General features: G+C 51.5%; 1 protein-coding gene across 3 annotated transcripts in view; it reads left to right on the top strand.

Annotated features, from left to right (window-relative positions):
* The window catches only part of PHACTR3 (phosphatase and actin regulator 3), a 166,743-nt gene that overhangs the window by 12,379 nt on the left and 130,087 nt on the right, over positions 1-24,277 (top strand). For 2 of the 3 annotated variants that reach the window (XM_066236339.1, XM_066236336.1), the window contains exon 1: positions 5,110-5,586. The exons of the other annotated variant lie outside the window; for it this stretch is intronic. In XM_066236339.1, coding sequence (XP_066092436.1) covers positions 5,469-5,586 — 118 coding nt within the window. In that variant the 5' untranslated portion in view covers positions 5,110-5,468. Of the gene's footprint in view, positions 1-5,109; positions 5,587-24,277 lie in introns of those variants that run through there. 3 annotated transcript variants of the gene reach the window in all.

The raw sequence follows: 24,277 nt of genomic DNA, 5'->3' as shown, positions 1-24,277 counted from the left end.
TAAGAGCTTGTACAGAGATAGTGGCCTCAGCAGTTCTTTTTCTTTTCTTTCTTTCCTTCTTTCTTTCTTTCTTTCTTTCTTTCTTTCTTTCTTTTTTTTTTTTTTTTTTAGTTTCCTGCTTAAATTTGTTTTCTGTTGGCGGATCAGGAGAAGCCACATGGTCAAAGGGGTGGGAGGCAGCTACCTCTGTCCCCCTGAAAGATTAGAGGTGAGTTGGGCCCTCGGGAGGCTGAGCCCTCATTGCTGAAGCAGGGATGACATGTGACAAGCCGCCCACCATATACATTCATTCATCCAGTCAGCAAGTATTTGTTCTCTGGGTGCCCATAACGTGCCAGGCATGTTTTTGGGTAAAGAAAATAAACAGAGACCCTCAGGCTCATGGGTGCTGACTCTGCCGTGGTCCAGGCCCCTCGGTGCCTCTGCTCTTCGGGGGGTCCTGGGAAAGAAGTAAGTTGTCTGGCAGAACAAAAGCACAACATCGATATAACCCTCCCAGTGCCTATAAATGGCAGCCTTGAGTCCGCGGTTGATGATGGTTCGCTTGGGTGTCTTCAAGTGTATCCCATCAGAGTGGGTGGGACCTTCAGGAGCTGGAGTGGCTGGAGCTGTAGCCCAGCCAGAGGTGTCTCGTGAGACTTACACCACAGCTGGTTCAGCACTCGCCACCTGACCCCTGGAATGGCCATCATGGAATGGCTGGGTGGGGGGTGACCTTGCTCGTTACAAGATGAGGAATCGGAGGCTCAGAGAGGGGTTGCCTAGCCTGCATCTCGTCCCAGACGATCTGTGAGACCCCAGAACTTGTGCCCTTTCCCTCAAGGACACCTGCTCCGATGGATCAGGTGGTGCCTGTGGGTCTAGGTAGTCATGGAGCCAAGCAGCCCATGGTTGGCATCACGTCTAATACCACATGTGTGAATGGGGCCCCCCTCTTCTGCCCCATCCGGCCCCTTCTCTGACCCTCCCCATTCTATTGTAAATATCAGACAGGATGGTTACCTTGACTCCCTCCCACTCCCCACCCAGATCCAAGTAATCATTGAAAAGTAAAAACGTGGGAGTCACCTTTGACTTCTTTCTCTCATCCCTCTGCAACCCATCCATCACAGACCTGCTGGGACCACCTTCAGAATACACTGCACCCGGCCTGTTCGGTGTCCCCACCACCCGCCGATGTGGGTGCCTGACTCCTTATCCACCCCCCGCTTCTGCTCTCGCTGGGTCCCTTCTCCATCAGCAGCCAGAGGGATCCTCTGGAGACCGTTTCTGCCTCCAGCTGCTTTCACCATCCTAGGCACACCATCCAGACGGTAACAAGGACCGTAAAGCACTGCGTGGTCTGGCTCCTCTCTCCCCAGCCTAGCTTCCCTGGCCCCTCACTCTGCCCCTTTTTGGGGACTTCAGAGCTCCACGTTGCTCCACCAGTTGTCCTGTCCCCAGTCTGTTCCTTCCACCAGGGGCACCCTCCCTCCTTGACTTGCCTGGTGAATCCCACTGAGCTGTCAGTTTCTGGAAGGTCACCCTTCCTTGGGTCAGGTTAGGCACCTCACACTGTGCTCATTGGCGTCATGGATTGACTGATTGCTTAGCTGCTAATTCTGTCTTCTCTGCAAAATCACTAGCACCACAAAGCCAAGGCCCAGTCATGGCTTCTTCACTATGCGATTCCCTGTAAGTCATGTGTTTGGGTACAAAATATTATAGATGTTCAGGAAAGATGTGATGGACAATATTAGTCTGAGCTTTGTGGAAGAACAAAGGCAGCTCTGGTGAGGTGGGCGCTGGGCCTGGGTCTTTGTGCAGCCTTCTCTCCCCACTCCCTGATAAGGGTGGGCACACCCTGCATATGTGGGTGGCTCTGCCAGCCTCAGGGTCACCTCCGCCATGACATCCCCCTGGATTGCCCTGGGCAGAGGAAGATCCTTCCTTTGGCTTCACCTCTTTGTGTTGTCGGAAGGGAGAAACTTGAGTAACCTAGTCTGGCTCTTCATAGTTCTGTGACGCAACCATATTGAGGTTACCAGTGCTTCCTGGAGTCATAAAATAGCTTTGGGTTTTCTGATCAAGGGCCAGAAGGTGACCCTGGGGAGGGCTTTTCTGATTCAGAGCTTTAGGAAGGAACAAAAAAGGTTTTAACCGAATTATTCTCTATAGAGGTGAGAGGTCAAACCCAACTATCCCTCACATCTAAAGCTCGACCTCTGTGCACCTGCTTTGTTATGTTTCTAAACAGCTTTATTGAGATAATTTACATAAATGGAATATAATATGTGATCTTTTGTTAAGCCCCTTTCACTTGACATAATGTTTCAAGGTGCATCCATGTTGTAGCAGGTATCTGGATTTTATGGCTGAGCAAGGTTACATTGGAAGAATGAATAGAGCAAATTTTATGTGTCTATTTATTGGTTGATGGACATTTGGGTTGTTCCTGTTTTGGGGTGATTGTGAAGTCTCATTGATTCCTGTTGTGTTTCCAGAGTTAGCTTCCCAATCAGTGTCACCTTTGCCAGGGGTCTTGTTGAGAAGGGACAGTGGGTGACATTCACAAAGACCCCTTGAGGATCCTCCAGGCTGGGACCCTCCTGCAGACAGCTGGCTTTCTCCCACTTTTCCCAGGCCTTGGTGGTCCTCGTTAGGGGTGAATGACTTGGAAGGCCAAATATACCAGGGGACAGTTTTCTGCTAATCAGTAGACTTAGGGTCACTAATTTTTTTTAATTAAAACTATTTTTATTACAGAACATTTCAAAGCTCAAGAAAAATAGAATGACCAGCCACATACCAACCCAGCTCTAACAAATCACAATACCTTATTAAAGTATATATTTTAAGAAATCAGCTTGGTTGTCACTCTTGTCTCCTGCCTTCTCATGCCCCACAATCTCCAGAGCGAACGCTGAGCCCTGGCCTCTCTGTGATTTTAAGCCCCGTCCATACACTTTGGGGGAGCATGGGGATGGGACTCCGCTGTAAACCATCTGAAGGACAGTAGTAGTTTTAGATGGATCACAGATAAGACAATAGGAGCATTGGCTTCCATAGAAAACTCCTTCTGTTCTTTGTCCTCCTTGAAACATTGGGGAGAACTTGTCTGTTTGGCGCCTGGGTGTCAGAATCCTCTCCCGCCCCTGCTCATCGTCCTTTTTAACAACTCACCCACTCTGCCTCGTGGGCCTTCCCGTTGACAGCAGGGGGCTGCCTTTCTGTCCCAGGTGAATGTTTTTTACAAAACGCTTGTAAGAGCAAAGACTCATTTTAAAGAAAAACCTCAGGTCAGTGGCGGTGTGGGTGGTGAGTAGGGAAAGCCAAGAAGCTGAGGGTGGTGGGTGAGTGGCAGACAGCTGGAGGCTGCTGGTGCCACCTTCCTTCTCCTTTCATCCCCATAATGCCCCTGGGCTGCCCTCCCCCCACCCCCACTGGCCCATCTCTGCGCCTGCTGCTGGCTGGTCCAGCGAGGGGCCCTTTCCTCGTTGTGTAGAGAGGGCTGAGGGTGTTAGGGGGTGGGTTCTGACACCTGCCCGTGAGGCCAGATCTCAGCATGGCTATGGAGGGGGTGAGCTGTCCATGGACCCACTTGCAGAGATCCCAGGCTAGGAGCATTGGCTGTATCCCAGCCCTGTCACAACCTGGTTTGTGACCTGGGCAGGTACCCCAACTCTGAGTCCCCTCATGTCTGCGATGGAGACTGCAGTCACTCGCACCTCCTAGGGCCATGTGAGGAAGAATTTCATCTGACACTGAAGTGCCCACCCCACAGCTGAGTACACCCCCATCCAGCAGTTTTATGTGGATAAAGAGTATCTAGTAAAATATCCTGCTCTGCTCGCTTTATCTTTGTTTCACAGTATTGTCAACTGTAATTAAATGCTTTGGGGGCATCTACTGGTGTGTTGGTGACCATTCCCAGTTCCTCCCTCCCTCCTGGAAGGCCCATGGGGGGGGGGGTTGTTTCTGCTTTTGTTCACTGTTGGATCCCTAATGCCTGGTGTGATGCCAACCACGCAGGAGACTCTCTACCCATATTTTGAATGGTTGCATGATTGAATATGTTTTCTCTGGAGGGGACTTCTGCACAGAGCCCAGAGCTCTGTGTGGACCAGCATCGTGTATTTCCCCCTATTGTGGAGAACCTTTGACCCTTCACTGGGGTTTATCCAGCCCTGCCAGGGCACTCCCCCACAGCCAGAGCCCTACATTAAGGACTGGCAGGATGTGAAGGAGCCACCCTAGGAATGACCCCAGTCTCTGTCCCCTGGGGTTGTTTGAGGGGCAGAAACAGGATGATGCCACCACCTCTGCACACAGCAGTGGCCTGTGCCTTAGCCAGAGAGTTGCCTGCATATCTCCCATTCTACCATCTTGACTAAGCATTGCTCATTAGCACCTTGGAGGACACCTCAGTAAAGCGGCAGCGCTAGGGGGTCTCACCTCCCTTGCCTGATCCCATCAACTTCATCAAGGAAGGCTGGGGGAAGCTTCCCAGGAGGGCACCGGGTGCCCCAGCTTCCTCTCTCCTCCCAGGCTAGGCGCTGAGAACCTGGAGGGAGAAGGGGTGAGCAGTGGGGAGGGGCTTAGGTGGGCGGGTGAGGGTAAAGCTAGGGGGCGCTCCCCGCATGGTGGAGCCTGGGCATGGGAGCCCGCTAGCCTTCAAATCCCCAAGAGAAGAAGATCCCAGGATGCCAACTGCCTGAGCTGCTGGGGAGGTTGGCCCTGCCTCCAAGGGAGGTGCCCTCAGGGTCTCCTCCCCTCCTGTGGGGAGAGGAAGAGGGAGCAGAAGCGTTCTGGGTTCTAGAGCACCTCTGGGGTGGGGGTGTGGGCCTTTCATAACTCAGGATCTAGCCCCCACCTTCCCCACCCCCGGGCCGCGGCGTGCAGTCCAGGTATTTGTAACCCCTCCCCAACACCACGCTCCTTCTCACCCCCCTCTCTCGTGACGTCATGCTCCTCTTCGCGCGGCATGATGGGAGAATCCTAATGTTTTCCAACAGATGCTCCAAGAACAGCTTTCAGATTAAAGCAATTGCAAGAGCAAAGATTCTTCATTTTTTCTTTTTTTTTCCGGGGGGTGGGGATGGGGTGGGGGGAGGGAGCGCCCTTAAAAATTCCTGGACATCACCCCCTGCTCCAAGCATGCAATAAACACTGACAAGAAAAAGTTTTTATTTCCTGGTTCAACTTTTTTTTTTCCTGGAATATAGACTGAAGAATGGGAATAAACACGAATAAATAGCAGAGCGAGGCCGCGCGCGCCGGGATGCGCCTGGCTGCCGCCGTGAGGCTATTGTCTCCCCACCCTGAAGCGGCCCCAGCCTCGGTCTCCGGCTCCTTCCCTTTCCCTGGGCTTTTTGATTTGGCTTTTTAAAGAGACGCCCCCTCCAGCTCCCTTGCCAGTGACCTTGGCCGCCTCGGATGCTCTGATTTCACGCGGCTCCCTCCAACTTGCCCCTGCGCCCGCTGGGCCCATGGCCGCGTCGGAGGACGGGAGCGGCTGCCTTGTGTCACGGGGCCGCTCACAGAGTGACCCCAGCGTCCTCACCGACTCCTCGGCCACCTCCTCCGCGGACGCCGGGGAAAACCCAGGTAACGGGCCGGGCGGGGGCGGCCGGGAGGGTGGGGGAGGCCCGGGCAGGCAGCACGCGGCTCCGTCCCAGGCGCTGCTCAGCGCCCCCGCCTGCAGTTGGGGAGCTCCGGCCGTGCCAGGCTCTCAGACTCCGCAGTTCGCGCCCCCCGTAATGCTGCTGGGGCGGCGAGGAGTCCTTTGTCCGGAAGGGAACGGGTTTCACCGGTAGAGCCGGGTGCTCGGCGTGGGCCTTCCTTGCCGGCTGGTGGGCGGTGCTGGCCCCTCTGAGGGGCTTCCCTTCCTTGGGTGCTGATCAGCTCCGGGAAGGGAGTCAGACCTGTGGCCGCCTCCGCCAGTGCTGGCTCGGAGCTCTGCCCCCGTCCTCCGGGCCCCAGCTCAGGTGGCTCGGTGTCCCCGCCCCGGCAGGGCAGCGCTCCTGGGGCCACCGTGCAGAGGGGCTTCCTCTGGACGCCCGACTCCGGCGTGGCCTGGCGCACCTAGGCGCGCCGGCCGCCTCCCCGGACAGGTGTGCTCCCAGCGCTGCCGGCAGGGAGGTGAAGGGCGTGCACCGGGATGGAGCCCGATTTCATTACATTACACGGACTTCGTTCACTCCCCACCCTTGAGGCAGCGCCGATTGTTTAGGTGATAAATCCGGCCACAAAGGCTTCTATGTGTCTTGATTGATTACTTTCCAGAGAGGAAGAAAGGCCTAATAAAGCAGAGGGGGGTGGGCTGTACGCGCGCCTTGTCACCATGGAGACGCAGGAAGCAAAGTGATCATTAAAACCTTTCTCCACCAGAAGGCAATTTTCACTTCATAGGGAGAAGTCTGAGGTTCAAAAAAAGAATCAAAGCTGGTGTTTTGGTAACAAGCCATAGGACTCAATATTCAATCTTAGAGAAGCGCCATCTCTTCATAGATTCCGTTTTGACAATAAGTTGCCCTCACCTTCCTTTGAGGGAGTATTTTCTCTAAATGCACTGACTCCAAATGGTACTCCATCATGACGCAGGGTGGGCATCAAATTTAAGACAGCCCTGGGGGCTGGATGAACAGGGCTCTGGGTGTGTGTGGTGGGGCGGACCCCTCCCCTGGAACACAGAGGGGCTTTCCTGTCTAACTACAAAGGAAGACCCATTAAAGGGAGCTCTGTGGGCACCAAAGCCCAATTCGGAATTTTAAACAATGAACCCATTCAAGACTTGTAAGATTTCTTTGTTAAGACTATTGACACTGTATCATTCGGTCAAACTAAGGTACCAGCCAGAGGAAATCCCTGTCTTTTCTCTATCTGAGAGGGCAAGTTCATTTCCTTAGAGCTTCAGGCAGAGGCTGCCCTAAGCAGACTCTTAAGGCTTTAATTAATCCTTTTATTAGAAATCAGGGATTAAGCCCTCGGCGCTCCCTGTTCGCTTGGTCTTCCTCTGGGCTGGAGGTGCTGAGCCCTGATTGTCCCAATTATGGAAGTTGAGTGGATCATCACGAGAAAGAGGATCCTTCCCAGCTCCTTTTGTCTCCCTGGCAGTAAAAGGAAGCAAACTTGAAGCGGAAATGATGGAGGGTTTGGCTTTTTTGGCTGTCTGTGAGTGGATGCTCCTGTGGGTGGGAACGGAGGGCTCGCAGGTGGCTGGTTCCTGCCCACCAGGGAGTGAGGTGGAGAGGGTTTGGATGCCCGTGATTAAATGATGGCAGGGGAGAGGGGATACATGAGTTAATCACTGGTTCAAATGGTCAAAACTGGACCCAGAGAGCGGATGTGTGAGGCGAACAGCCTGTTGTATGCACAATTCTGTGAGTGGTAGAGCCTCCCTAAAAAGCAGCAAGCAATGAAGTTTTCATGGATTGTATTAAGTAGAGGAGTTCTGGCAGAAAGAGAATCTTCAAGCTGGAAGCAACTGGGAGCTTGAAGCAGGAATAGGGGGCTAGGGGAGCACTTTCTACAACCGCCTTGCCTGGCTGACTTGGCATAAGCTTGCATACCTCTTTTGATGGGGGACTCGCTTCTTTCTGGTGCACTGCATGCCTCTTCGGGCATATCGATTCCAAGATTCTTTCTCAACCTGCTCATGAGAGTCTGCGGCATATCGGTCCCGATGGCATCTTCTCATGATGTGTGTTATAGGGGCTTTCTGAGAGTCTGGTGGTTTAGGTCAGTTATCCCACCAGCCTGAGTCACTCTTTCACTGGACTGAAAAGCCCCAGTTCTTCATCCTGCTCTCTCTTTACCTGTCCACCTGCTACTCTAGAGAATAACTCCTGAAAACTGAAGCTGGTCCTCCAGCTGTGGACATACCCGGCACAAAGTCAAGTGGAAGAGTCATCTCCTTCCACCTAGATTTTATATTTTATAAAACAGCCCGAGGTGGCATCTCTTCTTGTCCCCCAAATGCACATTAGTGCATCAGTATTCTCTTAGGAAAAACTCAGGACATTATCAGAGGGTGAGCTATGGCACGCCTCTCTCCAGAGGTTACCTCTGGGATGCCTGTCATGGGCAGACATCCTCTGCACCTTTTCACATGTTATGTGTGTGTGTGTTCTGAGGGGGGAAAGGCATTTCAGAAAATGTAAGTGTGAGTACAGGGCACATAAAGTTCTTCACCTGGAGTTTCGCCTCAGCGCTGGGTGCCGGACTCACCATGTGCTGTGTCTCCACCTTTCTCTCTCTTAATAGCCACACAGTCGCCCGAAGAATACATGTTCACAGTTTAGCTATTAGATATTTGCAGTGTTTTTAGTTTTACCCCCAACAGGCAACATAGTGGCAGCGACCCAGGCAGAGCTCCCTGGTACTCACCTCTGAATTTCCTCCCGGGCATGTTTCAGCCCGTGGGGTGTCTGGGTCTCAGGAGCCTATGTTGTATTTCTGATATTGCATCCCCCTGGAAAAAGGTACCAGTTGATATTGATACTCCTTCCAGAATCTCCGAGGGTGCCCTTTCTCCAACGCCTTGCCGCACCTGAGCTAATCAGTCTGCTTTTCTCTTGCACAAAGAGTGACAAATGCTGTCTCGTGTTAATTTGTAGCCCCTTGATTGCTGGGGAGCTGGAGCACCTTTTGTGGCCTTATTATTATTAGTGCATTAAATCTCTCAGCGGCCATGGACTGCACGGCCGGCATGGAAGATGTCCCCGAGGGCCAGCCCTTCCACTCTCTCTACGTCATTGCTCCATTAATGGCTTTGTCCGCGTCTCTGTCAGGCCCTTCTGTGTAAGTCCTTACTCCGGTCCCACAGCTGGAGACCCACACTGTAGGTCTTCTCCCCAAAGGCACCGTCCCCCTGAGCTCTCCTTCCAAGGCGTTCATACTCACCAGGAGTTCTGTCTCCTCTTTCCCCACTGGCTCCCAGGCTCTGGCAAGGCTGTCTGTGTGAAGACACCATGTCGCCTGTCCTGGCCTTGGTCCAGCACAGAGGAGACGGTCTGTGACCTCCTTGCTGTCCAATCCCCTAACACCCCCCAGCCTCCTCCGTCTTGTCCCCTGGCCCTGGCCCCTGGTTTTGGTCTGCTGCTTTCCCTGCTCCCTGCCTACCCTGTACCTTTTCGTCCTCCTGGTCCCCACACGGTTCCTGCAGGACCATCCTGCTGCCCCCTTGCTCCACTCCCAGCTCTCTCCCTGAAGCATCTCCCTGGTTCCAGATGCCAGGCCCAGAAACTGAGCTGAGGGGCACCTGAGACAGCTTTCCAAAACAGTTCTGTGTGGCCTTGTGATTTGCCTCTTTAAAGATTCTGCTCAGGAGGGTCTGATGCACAAGCAGGTGGGGGAACCTTGATCTTGATCTAGGCAAGGTCTCAGCCTTGGCACTGCTGACATTGGGGGCATCTCGTGCATTGTAGGGTGTTTAGCAGCATTCCTGGCATCTATCCAGTGCATGAAAGTAGTATCCCAGCCCTTAGTTGTGACAACCAAAAAATGTCATCAGATATTGCCAAGTGTCCCTTGGGAGCAGAATCTCCTTGGATTGTCGTTGACATAGATTATTCATTCTCAAACCTGGGTGCGTGTCCGAATCACCTGCAAGGCTTGTTAGCCCACCCCCAGTGTTCCTGCCTCAGCATGTGTGGGGTAGGTCTGATCACATACATTTCCAACCTGTTACCAGGTGATGCTAATGGCGCTGGGAAAGTGACCACACCTGGGGAACTACTGAGCCTCCCCCTCAGCCACAGTCTTGGTCTCTCTTCTGACAGCTTTTGTGTCTGTGTGTCTATGCGGGTCCTGCCCCAGCCCAGCTGGCTTCTGCTCTCTGGACTTCAGTGTGCTGCTGACCCCTTCTCTTTTGGGTTTTGGGCTAATGTCCCCTCAGCAGGCCCTCCTGTCTAGCTTAATAGATTCAAGTAGCTGCCCCGCCCCAGCCAACCCCAAACTCGTCCCTCCGTTCTGATTTGCACACAACACTCAGCAGCACCTGGATTCTGGTCCCTGTCATTCCCTGTAGACCAGGGGTCCCCAAACTACAGCCCACGGGCCACATGCAGCCCTCTGAGGCCATTTATCCGGCCCCCACCGCACTTCTGGAAGGGGCACCTGTTTCATTGGTGGTCAGTGAGAGGAGCATAGTTCCCATTGAAATACTGGTGAGTTTGTTGATTTAAATTTACTTGTTCTTTATTTTAAATATTGTATCTGTTCCCATTTTGTTTTTTTACTTAAAAATAAGATATGTGCAGTGTGCATAGGGATTTGTTCATAGTTTTTTTTAATAGTCTGGCCCTCCAACGGTCTGAGGGACAGTGAACTGGCCCCCTATGTAAAAAGTTTGGGGACCCCTGCTGTAGACTATCCCCCTCTTGGCGGGGAGCCCACTGCAGACCTCACATGCAGGAGGTTCCGGTAAGCATTTGGGGAATGAATGGACACAAACACCAGGCACCAGTGTCTAGGTGATGGAGTGTGGGGCTGGCTAGGCACTAGGACCTCCTGCCAGCTGGACAGGCCTCTGTGGACCAGCCGCTGAGACAGCCTGCAGGTGAGGGGAAGGCCGGTGTAGACCAGCCCCATCTTCCTGCGGGGGCAGAGCCATCTCAGAGAGGGAGACATCTTTCAGAGCACCGGCTCCCCTCCCGAGCTACAGACAGACACACAGGCACGTGGCCACCACCAAGCACAGGCTCTGGTGGCCCACACTGGCCACTTCCCCAACACATCATGCCTCTGTGGACAGAGCTGTCTGCCCAGTGGCTCAGCTTCCTCCTTCCCACTTCCCTGTCCCAAGACCCCGGCCGCCTGGAGCCCCTCTGCTGGTCTCAGGCGCTCCATCTTCTGTCTCCCAGATGCCTCAGCACCCGTCATAGTCACAGGGGTCCTCTCTTCCTCTTGCCCATCCCCCCACAGCACAGGAAGTGTTCCAGAACGTAAATCTGGTCTGGTCTCTCCTTTGCATCATCAGCCTGGGCCAGTTCCCCTGACCGAGTGGGTGAATAGGGAAGACCCGAGCCCCTCCCTCTGTAACGGGCTCTCCGCAGTCTGTCCCTCAGCTGTTCTTGGCTCTGGAGTCCTGAGTTCTGGGGATCTCCCTCTGGCCCCTTATAGAGTATCTTCATGGCTTAATTAGACTATGTACTAATTACTTCGTCAGCTTCTATGGGGTTATTAAAAATAAAAGCTGGATGCTGTAAAAAAAAATGCAGAGTTTAAAAACTGAGAGTTTTCCTTTCTGATTACAGAAGTACCGCACATGGACTTACTGTAGAAAATGGTTGGATGCTTTTGAAACTTGTGGTCCCACCCCTCCTCACCCTAGCGGGACACAGAAGGCAGTGGCGGGGACAGCATGGTGGCTGGGACCCTCTCAGGTGCCAGGCGTAGCTGTTGAGCACGGGGCAGTCAGCGGCCCCACTCTGCGCGTTCCTCTAGGTCACATTAGCAGATTTCCTTTTCTCACTTGTCTCTCTTTGAAATGATCTCACTTTTTGTTTGACAAGTTAGCTTATTATTTTCCTCTCCCTCGGGATAGCACTGCCCCGTACAGTATCCTCTGGCTACCTGTGGCAATTTAAATCTACACTACATAAGTTCAAATGCATTTTTTTTTTCTAACAGGCCACATTTCTAGTGCTCATTTGCCACATGTGGTTAGCAGCTGCCATATTGGATAGTGTAGATATCAGACATTCCATTCTCGCAGACGGCTAGGTCGCACTGCTCTGGACTGGAGGCCCCCTGACCTCAGAGCCTTGTCCGCTATGGTCCTGGCTCTTCTGCACTTGGATGCTCCCTGGTGAACAGTTATTGTGATTGACAGGGTCTTACAAACTCTCCCACCGCAGAGACCCTCGGCCTTCCTCAGTCTGATACTCTCACGCTCTCAAGAGAGGACACCCGAGCAGAGAGCTTCTCATCACCTCCAATAGCTCCATCTTATGTTAATCAAGTCAGGAGGTATGGACCCCATGAGGAGTGGGAGGCATAAGGGGGCAGCCTGAATGTTATGTTCGTCCAGATTTCATTTCATAATATTTATCAGGGGAACAAGACTGAGAAGGTCACTGACATTCATGGAGCTGACAGTCTGGTAAATTATCGATGACTGCAGAGAAAATGTGCTTGTCATCTCTGGGGTCACCATACTTTTTTAAATTTCATCTTCCTGTAAACTCTTAAGTTAGGGCAGAGGGCCAGAGGGTCAGAGAGATTAAGTAACTCTGCCATGGGCACATATGTCTGAAAAGGTGGCTTTGAATCCAGATAAGTTTGATGCCTCACCAAGACCTTAGTACCCTGTCCCCTCTCCACCCCAACCACCTTCTGCTGACCGCATCATGCCTCTTGCTGGAAGGCCATGTGTGCTTTAGACGGAACAGATAAATGTTCCATCCCATTCCTGATTCAAGCAATCCATACCACAGATGTGTACATCTCTGTAATCACATAAACACATGGATATACTCTTCCATTTCCCAGTTCATTTCACTAGAGTGACCACTAGAACAAGGTTTATTTATTGAAAGTCAGGCAATGTGATGACAAAGAATCAGCAGTCATTGGCAGAGTTGTTGAAGGTCCTGTCTTTAATGGTCTGGGGCTGGTACACCTGTTTGTTAAGGCAAGTCACTTGGATGGGTACCTTGGCAATGCCCCTTATCTAATGGGCATGATGATATAAGTTGACTTGACTTTGTGGTCAGCAGCCACGAGGTGAATCTGCCAAGAACCAAGCAGAAAGGATTTACAAATACATTTATTACACCGTATTATACAGCTGTTTTATATGTAAAACTTTGTTAAAGTCACATGAGTCATATTGTTACTACCTTATATTTTGGTTCCCTATTTCTTGGAAGTTTGTATCCATGTGCAGACAAAATGTTTGTCTTGTCCTAATCATTAGTTCAGGAGATTTACATAAAGTCAGGAAGGTGTGCCCAAAATGATCTTTTCACTTCCCTTTGGCAGGAAAACATTATCACAGACAGTGTTCGTTCTGGGGTGACTGTGTTTCTGCAGTCACATGAGTCAAGTTGCTGCTGACCTTGGCACGTTTGTCAGCTGGGGTTTCTGTGCGAAGCTCCAGAGTGCTGGCCAGCAGTCAGACTGTCTCAACACTGGGGCGCTGCTGTGCGGGGCTCCGCCTGGCACTTTATTTTCCTGGTTATACTCACGTATGACTGGGGATATGTACACATGAAGATGGGCTTCAGTGTTAACAAAGGGGTGGCAGTGATTCATTGACAGATCAAAGGATGGGTGTGGCAAAATCACAGAGTGGTACAGGTTTCAGTGAAGTGTGGGTGCTATTGTACGTGGTCATGACCTTGCAAGCCTTCCATTACTATTTGTTTATCTGTCGACATGTTGAACACTGCCATGTGCAGTGAGCATGATGCGGGAGGTAGGGGGTGTGAACATTCTTACCCATCCTGGAAGCTCACAGTCTGGTTAGGGACATACCATTTTGACAAGTAAAATGACAGGGTTTGTCTGTGATAAGTGCTAGACTGCTCAAGTTTGTCCCCATCTGGGTTGTGTCCTATATATTGTCTCCCAGGCACCCCTGGCTGCCTCAAAGGCACCCTTCAGACCTCAGGGGTCTGCAGCAGTGAGCAACACTCCTCTAGTGTCTGTAGGTGGACAGTGTCAGTGATCTGGGCAAGACCCAGGCTGGGCTCAGCTGGGTGGTTCATCTCCAAGGGCACCTCATGCTCCTGGGTCCCAGTGGTAGAAATGCACAGAGCCTTTTAGGGTCTAGGGCCTTTACTTCTGTCCAACACTATTAGAATGGCACATGGGCCAGTTCAAGGTCAAGGGGAGGGAAATACATTCCTCCCCTTCCAAGAGGAGCAGGCAGGTCGCACACAGATATAGGAGGTGTGGGAAGCTGAGACCAAGGTGCCATCAGCATAGCAAGCTTGTTGCCCCTCAAAGACTGGGAGCATCTAGGAAAAAGAGGGTCAGTTGTATCCATATTGGAATCTCCTGCTGCCTCTTACATGGCGGGATCTTGACTTGGGAGGCCAACAAACAAGGTTTTGAGGGCAGCGGGCAGATGTGTGGGTGGTATGGTGTCAGACTGCTGGGTCTATGTGACTGACAGATCCACCTGACATCTCTGAGCCTCAGGTTTCCCAGCTGTAAACTGAGGATTACCTACAGCAGGAGCCACCTGAAAGAGGGCCGTGAGGATTAGATGGGCTGGTTTCTGTAGAGCGCTGAGCACAGTGCCTGGAACGCAGGGAGGCCCCAGGAACTGTGGGCGGTGTTAGCCATCTCCTGTCATCACGGAGAAGCTGCCACCAGAGGCTTCTTGGAGGCCCCTGCACATTTGGCTCTGACAGTGGTAAGCTCTGATCCCGGGCAGTTTTGAGGCTCCCAGATGCCCATGTCTTCCACTGGGGCCCTCTTGATGCTGAAAGAAGGGTCCCTCCTGGCCTGAGGTCACCAGCACTGGGTGCAGTTGGGCATCCCTGTGGGAACTGGGCGCCTTCCCAGCTGGGAGCGGTTCACAGGGCCGCGGTGCACAGTGGAGGCTGCTCTCTAGGCACTGTGCCCACCGTCTAGCTGGGGAGCTGGGCTGGGTGGCCAGGCCAGCATGGGAAGGTTGGGCGACGGCCCGAGTCCGAGGCCACAATTGGAGGCAGAGTCAGCATCAGCTGGCACCCAGCTGCGACTGCACTGAGCTGACCACAGGCTCCTGGGCTGGCTGAGGGGGGCTGAGGGAGGCTGAGGGGCTGAGGGGGCTGCAGTGCACGCGGAGGGTAAAGCTGCAGCCTCCCCTGCTTGCACTTTGCTTCTTTCTTTCCCTGATCCTTACAAGTAGCTGGTCACAGAATAACAAACGATTTAGGGATACTTTGTTTTATCCCATATTTTTAATATGGAAGAGTGAGTAATGGGAGACATTTAATAGCGTAAAAGGTGGAACATGTGAACGGCAGTGCCTGGGCCTCCGTTAGCCTAGGCAGCCTCCGTAGGTGAGGACTTGGTCTCCTATCGCCTCAGTCTGCCCTGGAATCTAACGGAACTTGTCTTTTCCTTAGATAATTATGGCAAACAGTGTTGACATTTCTAGGTGATGATTTCTTTTTAATATTTTTCTAATTTTTTCCCATTCTCTGGGAAATGTTTTTGTATCATTTTTCTTTAAAGAGTTTTGTCCGTTGGTCCATCCTCAGCTCCAGAACAGCCTTGTTCAGGGAACGCTGGTTTTATCCTGAGGACGTGGGAACAGTAGCCCCTTCCTTTTCCTATTCACGTGTGCCCACAGGAAGAGTTTGATGGAGAGAGAACTCCCCCTCCCCCCGCAAATAACAACCACAGCAGAGCAGGACGACTCCGGTTAAACCAGCCATGCCCAGAAATGGGAAATTCCCAGAGTGATGAACAGCCACAAGGGCAAGAGCTTAGAGCACGACTTATTAGTAACAGCGTTTGCTAAAAATAAGCCTACAAATTTGTTAATAATTGGTCTCTGTGCGGTTTTTAAATTAACTAGTAACAGTTTATTCCAGGAGGACATTAGCACAAAGCAGCTGTTCTCTCAGAGGAAAATGTCTAATCCATCACTTGTCTGGTATCTTTCTGTCTCTGACCTCTGACCCTAGACAGAGCTGACGATAGCCTCTTGTTTGGTGAACTCGTTGGCCAGGAGCCTGTGAGGTCTTTTCTCCCATTAGCATCTGGGGGCCCAGTTAACATTTCATAGGGGTAACATCCCAGGACCTAGAGCTAGTTGGAGAGGGGGTGTTACATGATATGTGCCCCAAAAGAGTCAAGAGCCTGGGCAGAGAAAAGAAGTCACACCAAAATGAACAGCCATGAAATTCAGGTTTGTGGCTGGGGTTAGGATGCCAGGAACATGCTGAGGCCCAGAGCTAACATTTGGAAGGGGTTTGGTCTGGTTGCAGTGTAGACATTAGACTGAACCGGACAAGGCAGGAGTAGAGGGTCGTGTCATCACATTGTGGTGCCTTGGAGCACACTCTCTGCAGCAGAAGTCTCTGGTTCCTGTATCACTTTCCTTTGAACCACCTCTGTCCTCAGCTGTGGTTCCGACTCATCTGTGTGATGAGTGACAAGGGATGAGTTGGAGCAGCTTATACTGGCACATGAGAGCAGTGGTTGCATTTTCAGGAACGTTTCGAGCCGGTGGGTATCATGTTGGAAGTTTGAAATTGGCATCATGGAATTGGCAGATGTCACATTCCCACTTCCCTCCATCCCCCAGGTGGTTGTTAGACACTTGAGCTTAGCCAAAGGCCGAGAAGTGACCCCCCGGTAATTGTCAGAGACTTACCAGCCCACACTTCCAGGGCCCACCTCAGCCGTGAGCTGGGTGCCCACAACTCGCCCCCGACAGCACAGCCCGGCCAGAGCACCAGGGGAGTTGAGCTCGAGAGATAATCCTCACCTGAGAGACGAGGCTAAGGCCCCAGCCTCCCTCCTTCCAGTGGCCAGTTGAAGCTCTTATAGAATCACTTCTGCCCCAGCAGTGACCTTGATAATGTGCCCAAATTGGTTTTTCCTTCCTGCCTTCCTCCACCTGCTCCCTCACTCCTGCTTTCTGGCATCATCTTCCTAATAAACTGCCTGCACCTAAGTCCACCTCCAGCTCTGTTTCCAGGGGAAATCAAACCAAAACTAAGACAGCAGTACGGCCAGGAAGGGTAATACATGGCCGCAGTCTGGGTATATTGGGAAGGTGGGGATTTGTTGAAGGATCAGACCTGTGGAGGCAAAATTGTGTGTGTGTGTGTGTGTGTGTGTGTGTGTGTGTGTGTGTGTGTGTGTGTGTGTTTGAAAGAGAGAGAGAGAGGGATCAAGGAAGACCCAAGGCTTTGGTCTGAGCACCTGGTAGAAGGAAGTTGTTCTGAAAAGGACGGGGGGATGTGGAGATGAGCAGGTTGGGACACTGGCAAACCCATACTCCCTTCAGTTTTGGGAGGGTTCTGAGCCGGAGACCTATCAGGTACCGAGGGGAAACAGTGCATGGCGCTGAGAGCTGTATATGGACACCTGGGGCCAGACAGCATTGGTTAGTCAGGTCTACACCTGACATCTGGGACTCAGCTGTGCCTTCCTGTTTAAGAAGCATGTACTGTTTCCTTCCTTCCTCCCTTCTTCCCTGCCTAACTCCCTTCCTCCCCCCTCCTTTTCTTTCTTCTTTCCTCCCTCCTTCCCTCCCTCCCTCCCTCCCTCCTTTCCTTCCTTCCTTCCTTCCTTCCTTCCTTCCTTCCTTCCTTCCTCCCTCCCTCCTTCCCTCCCTCCCTCCCTCCCTCCCTCCCTCCCTCCCTCCCTCCTTCTTTCCTTCCAACTTTTCTCTTTCCTTATTTATTTTTTCTCTATCTAGCTATATCTACTTATTATAACTACATATTTTCTATATCTATTTATCTACTATCTACCATCTGTCTGTCTTTCTATCCATTCATTCTACCTACCTACCCACCTGCTCACCAACCTACCGATCAGCATCTATCCATCACTGGCCTCCCTTCACCTTCTTCAGCATTCCCACCCAGTTAGTCTTGCTCCTGCTTGAATGCCCCAGGTGACAGGTTAGTCTTTTAAAGACTCTGCCTAGAAGCTTCTGATCCTGTGACCACATTAGCATAGTGTGGTCAGGGACTGTGCCCCCCCCCTCTGCACTTGCCAGGGAAGAGTCCCTGAGGAGCTGGGAGCTGCTCCCTGGCAGGCTGGTGGGTGCAGTGTGCTGGGGAAGAATGGCGCCAGTCACAGCGGGATCGCCCCTCAGCTGCAGCTCCCTCCCCTTGGCTCCCAGGGCAAAGGCAGCTTTGTGCTTCCCCAGGACAAGGCCTGCCATTGAGGCACGCCAGGGGATACTGTGGAAGAGGGGGTCACAGCTAGAACTAAAATTAGGTGTTGCACAGAAAGCAAGCCCTGGGCCGGGGTCTCCAGGCGTGCTGTGTGCCTGCAGGGCCAGGCTCCTGGCAGGGCCGTGGGCAAGGCTGCGGGCAGGGATCTGGGCAGGGCTGCGGGCAGGGCTGTGGGCAGGGCTGCGGGCAGGGATCTGGGCAGGGATCCTCTCCCTCGGGGAGAAAGCAGCCCTGCCCTCTCCAGGGCGCTGTCTGAACAAATGAAAATGAGAAAGAAACAAAGTGGCCAGGGGACTGGTTCAGTTTTGCCCGGCTCCTCCTGGGCCTCCAAACCTGCCTGTGGGTGAATGCGTGTTCTGGACGCTTCCCCACAGCTGTATGCAGATGGCCATAAGAAGGCTGGCTTTGCAGAAAGCGGGAGGATGTGGTAAAGGACAGGGAGACTGGAGCATGAGCCAAGGAGAAGGGGTGTGAAAGGAGGCCAGGCTTTGCCTTTTACAGTTTTGTATATTTTCCAAACTTTTTGTTTTGCAATCATTTAAAACTCATTAAGAAGTGGTGGAGTGCTCCCCTGGCTCCCCTCAGTGGGAACACCACCCCACAGAGGGTGTGATAGACACCATCAGACTGACCTGGAAGGCTCATGGCTATGCCAGCAGGCACGGCAGATGTCCCAGGCTTCCTGTGCACTTCTGTTTGGTGTGCGGTCATATGAATTACTGCCTATGTAGCTTTACCACAAGCAGGTGAGACTGTTTTAGGTAAAAGCCTCGTTGGCTCTTGTGGTGACCCTGGCACTGTGTGACTGACACTGGTCCTGTACCAACTGGCTACTTGCCTCTGAGCCCCTCCATGGCCTTCTCAACCTGCAGGTCTCCGCTTCCCGGAGGCTGTTCGCTGAGGCCTCTGTTCCCACTGAGGCTCGGGACCCCTGCCCCTTCTGCACAGAAAGGCTGGGTGCCCAGGAGGCTCATCCTTTCCTGTTGCCCTCCCCTCCTGGGGCTGTAGTGGTTTCCTGCTGTGGCCGTGACAAAGCACCACAGATGGGCGACTCTAGGAACAGAAATTGGTTCACAGTCCGGAGCCTGGAAGTCTGAGATCAAGCTGTGGGCAGGGCTGGTTCCTCTGAGGACGGTGATGGGGAATCTGTCCCCAGCCTCTCTCCTAGCTTCAGATGGCCACCTTCTCCCTGAGGCCCTCACACCGTCTTCCCTCTGTGCATAGCTGTCTGTGTGTCTGCCCATGGTGCACCGGGGCCTGCCCGAATGTCCTCATTTCAACTGGATCACCTCTGCAAGGACCTTATGTCCAATGAGCTCACATTCAGAGGCACTGGGGTTAGAATCCCATCGTGGGAATTTCAGGGGCACACAGTTCAATTCCTAACAGTGGTTCCCCTTGGTCCCTTGGAGAGAAGAGACAGTCTACCTCCTTCCTCTCCCGGGATAGTCCTCACACAGTGAGATGTCGACATAGGAATGGGGTATTAAGCCTGTCAGGGAAGCTCCTTGGTGCGCTAGGGGGTTTGAGAAAGACAGTTTGTGTGGTGTAGATAGAGGTGGATGGATGGATTTGGCAAGAAGTTCGTGATAGACAGGAGAGGGGTCTATGGGGATTCTGGGGTGAGGTGACCAGGGCTCAGAAGCTGGTATGTGGAGCAGGCTTTGTGACTGTTGGCTGTCATGGCAGATGGAAATCAAGGTATGGGTTTAGAAGAGCGGAGGGAGTAGTTAGCACTCCCGTGCTGGGAGAGAAGAGTTCTCAGGGAAGTATGGTCTCCAGCTAAACACATGGGGGCACGCGCAGGGCGGTGCAGGGCGGAGAGAGGATGGGAGCACGTATCCTGGTCCAGTTGTTAAAAATGGCTCAACCCAGAAGGATAAGCACAGACTGCCAATTTTTAAATTTTTGTCAAATGAGGATGTTTAAAAACTAAAGGACAACAATGAAGAAACAAAAGAAAAATCTAACTCTTAGCACCATTATTTCCTAAAGGAAATAGAATTTCAAAGCCCAAGAAGCAGGAAGGCTACCTGCTTAATAGAGGACCCTCCTCTAAAGGATGTGGAGCCAAGAACACCTCTTTGCACTCTCCTCATTTTGTGGGGGCTTGGGGAAGGTCACCACAGGCTGGCCCGGATCAACAGGCTGAGGATTGGGGGTGTGCTGTAACAACAGGGACTTCCATGTCCTCGGAAATGTCCTTGTGTTCCCAGAAGCAGTATCTGGTGGCCACGGTGTCCTTTCCCAGGAGGAACAGCCTGGGCCAGGCAGAAGCTGTGAGCCAGGGTGCCCTTTTTCTGCCCTTCCCTCCCCCACCTTCATCCTCGGGTGCTGCATCGGCTCTGGCCTCTCACCTGGAGCCCCTCATGGCCATGGTGAGCCACAGCATTGCTGACTTGGTTGCCCCTGCTCCTGAGCCTATATCCCAGGATATGTTGGGGTTGAGCACCTAAGCTGGGGAGACCCTAGGGGTCCACTCCTTTTTCTCACATACCCCCTACCGTCTGGTTGCGAAGCACATACCTCCTGTTTCTATCTGTGTCCCTCTGAGTGGTCCTTGGATGCTATATGACTTGGGTTGACCGAGTCTAATTCAAGACCTTAGTTGGAGATTTTAAAAAGAGGTATTTCTGTCCACTAGGAGGTCACTGAGCTGGTAGGATGTGAGCTTGGAGTGCTGGTGGCCATTCCCCAGCCTGTTCAGGTGGGGCTACCCGAGAGTGGACCTAACCCAAGAGAAAGCTGAGCAGGGGCTTGAGGGTTGATGTCTTGGTGGCGAGCCCAGGCCTAGAACCAGTTGTGAGTGAGGCTGGTGCTCCCTGGACTCTTAGTTATACAGAGGTTCCCTTTCATGCTGACGCTGGTTCCCACTGCGGTTCTACCACCTGCAGCTACGAGATCTGATCCTCGCAGGCACAGAGAGGAAGCGAGTGGCTCTGCCCAGATCACAGGACTAATGGACTCTAGATGCCCACCCAGCCTACCCCCATCGCACTTCCTTCTTCCTGTCCTGGAGAGACAACAGAAGGTGACCCCTCTCCCGCCAGTCTTCGTGTGCTGCCTAACTATGGTTCCGGAAGGTTTTTGAATGCAGAGTGTCCTTCAAAGACTGTGGGAGTTGCTGGGAAGATGAGAGGAGGCATCTGTGGGTGACCTTTGCTGCTGGAATGACCTGTGTGACTTCCTGTGACTTAGGGGGTGCTTGGGTTCAGGATTTTTCATAAAAGTGGGCTTTTTCTTGCATGCTTTCATATTGCCTAGTTTTATGTGTCATGGAAGGCTCTGTAGGTCACCAGGAACGGTATTCTGAGGAGCTTCTAGGAACATATTTAATTTTAATAATGAGACACACACCATGATCAAAATTTATTAGCCCCGTGGCTTTAGACTCTGGCTCCTTGAGCAGCATAAAGGTTCTAGGTTAATGGTAACACCGTTAATTATTTAGAACATGGAGACAGAGGGTTCTTACAAATCCAAAAGACTTTGTAACAGATTAACTAATAGGTCCCTACCTTAATTATCACCTTTGATTTTCCAAAGAATATTTTCCTCAAAACCACTCGACTGTATAAAGTTATTGGGAAACATCTAATTTTTACATTATTTCTTTGCTGGGTTCTTATCATTACGTAGCTATTCAGTTCAAAGCTTCGGGTCTTCATTTCATTGCCTGTGACACACATACAGTGGACGCAGCCCTTAGGAAGCACATGGAAGGGAGCGCAACCCAGGGTGACATTTTAATGTTTGAGGGGCCAGAATGTGAGAGTGAGTTTTCCTTTTACTCTCCTGTGGTTACATGTGTAGTCTCTAGGGTCAGAGTGTTCTGGGGGTAGATCCCAGCCTCTCCACTTGGGTTGGTTACTTTACCTCTGTGACTCAGTTTTCTATTTTGTACAATAAGGATAATAATAGTATTAATCTAGTTGAGGTGAATTGAAGATTAAATGAGAATATGTGGGTAGGGAACGTAAGTTGGTACCCAACACAGGGAGGGTAACATGATGGTTAAAAGCATTGGCTGTTAATGATGATAGTAACACTAGTCTTCACTAAAACAAAGATCACCAGCCTGTGCCCCATGAGCCCACTTCCTGGGCTTGTAAATAAAGTTTTATTGGCTTAAAGATGCCCTCTTTCATTTACATATTGTCTGTGGCTTTTTACATGTGGTAATGGCAGAATTGAGTAGTTGCCCAAAGGCGTCTCACCCACAACATCTGAAATATTAACTCTCTGACCCTTTACAAAGAAATGCGCTGCCTTCTGCACAAGAGCCACCATCTCAGGCTTGTACCCCCTCTGGGACCATGTCAGGGGTGTACTGTAACTGAGTACTATCCACAACCATCCGCTAAGACCGAACTGTCCTTGTCTGTGCTGTGCTGCCCACGTGGCAGCCACTGACCACATATGATGACCAAATCCTTGAAATGTGGCCAGTGCACCTGCGAACTGAATTTTACATTTTATTTAGCTTTAATTAATTTAAATTGAAATAGCCTCCTGCGGCTAGGGGCTAGCACCTTGGGCAGTAGAGTGGCATGTTATTTCTCCTGTCTCCGAGTGTGACAGGTGGCATCCCGTGTGGTCCCCATGCTGGAACCCTTGGAGAGTGCCGAGGTGGAGGGTGCTGGGGTGAGGAAGGGGGATGGCTGCCTACTTCATTTTTCTTAAGTTTTTGCTTATGAAAAAAATTCTAATGACTAATATAAAATTTCTTTTTTATAAAATATTTACTAAACATAGAAAAGCATAAAGGAAAAAAAATCAAGATATCTAATCCCGTGATTTAGAGCTGAAGCTCCAGAGATACTGTGGTCTGCATGCATGATATCACTTTCATATATTTGTACGCCGCAGGAGGGAGGGATGACATTTGCATGGAGTCACCCCATTCTGACCATGGGACAGGCATATACCCAGCTCTGTGTAATCGTGATGAATGGCTGCAGGATTCTCAGTGGGACAGCAGCCTCTGTGGACGGCTCTTCGATCTGCTTACTGTGAGGGACTTCATAAGCAGCGTGGTGACAAGTGCCCTTGCTGTAAAGAGCCTTTGTGTTTCTCATGTTCCATACAGAGTTGCTATGTGTTCGTTGTTATGAGAGACTTTTATCAACATAGGTTCCTGCAGAGCAGAGGTGTTAGAGGCTTCCGTTCCCTCGCATGTAGTGAACACTGGACCTTGCCCACCTCCCCATCTTTGTCAGCCTGATGGTGAAAAATTACTTGCCTGTATTTGCATCACTTTAATCTTGAACAGGACGTGTCCCCCGAAGTCACTGCTTGGAAGTCAGTCTGATCATTTCTTTTGCTCCTTTTATTTCTGGGTTGGGCCAGTGCTGAGTGGGGCGTGGATTGGGTCTGAGAGCAGTTCGTAGTTGGTGACGATCGACTGCACTTTGTAGGTGTTGTCTCATCCATGCCCCATAGCCGCCGCTGAGCCAGATGTTGGCATCCCCACTACGCAGGTGGGGAGATGGAGAACGCCGTCAAGTCTGAAGTGAGTCAACAACACGGTCTGGACTTGAGCAGATGATCGACACCTTAGATTTTAGACTCTTGGAAGAGATGCACTGTGCTGGAATTAAATGTACATAAATCTATTGTCTTCCCTTTGTATTCTCCATTACAAGATAGATAGATAGATAGATAGATAAAGATTTTTCAAGCCACAGTCCAGCCCTGATGCTTCCTGGTCTGACAAAGATTTTCCTGGTTCTAGTCCTGGCTCTGTGAGTGGAACTCCTATGGAACAGCAGAAGGGCAATGTCCTTGCTCCTGTGCATGTGGGTTTGGGTGCTTGGGGTGTGCAGTAGGAGAGGAGAGCGCAGGGGACAGGTTGATAGTGCCAGTCTGGACGCACACCAATCTGGGTCAGTCACTTGCCCAATAAGCAATCTTTGGAAAGGCTTTAACCTCTTGTAGGGCCAGCCTTGGAGGGTGGGTGTGATTGAGTACAGTAAGTGTGCAGAAAACTTAGCATGTCTTTGGACTCCATAAGGAAGACTTTCCTGGAGAGCCTGGTTGCAGGTGGGCTGGGCTCAGAGCGGGGTGGAAGACAAGATGCCCTTGGGCCTGGCAGGCATCAGCCAGTCATGGTGAGACCTAGCCAGAGGCCCAGTCTGGGGGTGGGGTGACATTGGGAGCCCTGTGCTACCCTAAGGGGTTGCTGCTGCTGCTGTGGATGTGAGATTATGTGGGAATATGTGAGATTATGTGGGAATATGGGCTCAAGGCTAACAGCTCTATGGTTTTTTCGGAGAACTGGAGAGTCTAGAATTTCATGTGAAATTTCTCGACTTTTTAAACATGTTTGATTTTGATTCATATTTTTAAATAACTGGACGCATGCCACATGGTGTATTTCTTGACCTAGCATCATAGAAGGCAGAGATGAGGACAGAAACGAGTCAGGTGCCACA

This window comes from Saccopteryx bilineata, chromosome 6 (genome assembly GCF_036850765.1).
Source record: "Saccopteryx bilineata isolate mSacBil1 chromosome 6, mSacBil1_pri_phased_curated, whole genome shotgun sequence".
NCBI classification, from domain to species: Eukaryota; Metazoa; Chordata; class Mammalia; order Chiroptera; family Emballonuridae; genus Saccopteryx; species Saccopteryx bilineata.
Note: the sequence above shows the minus strand (reverse complement) of the source record. Positions and strands in the feature narration are given on the sequence as shown.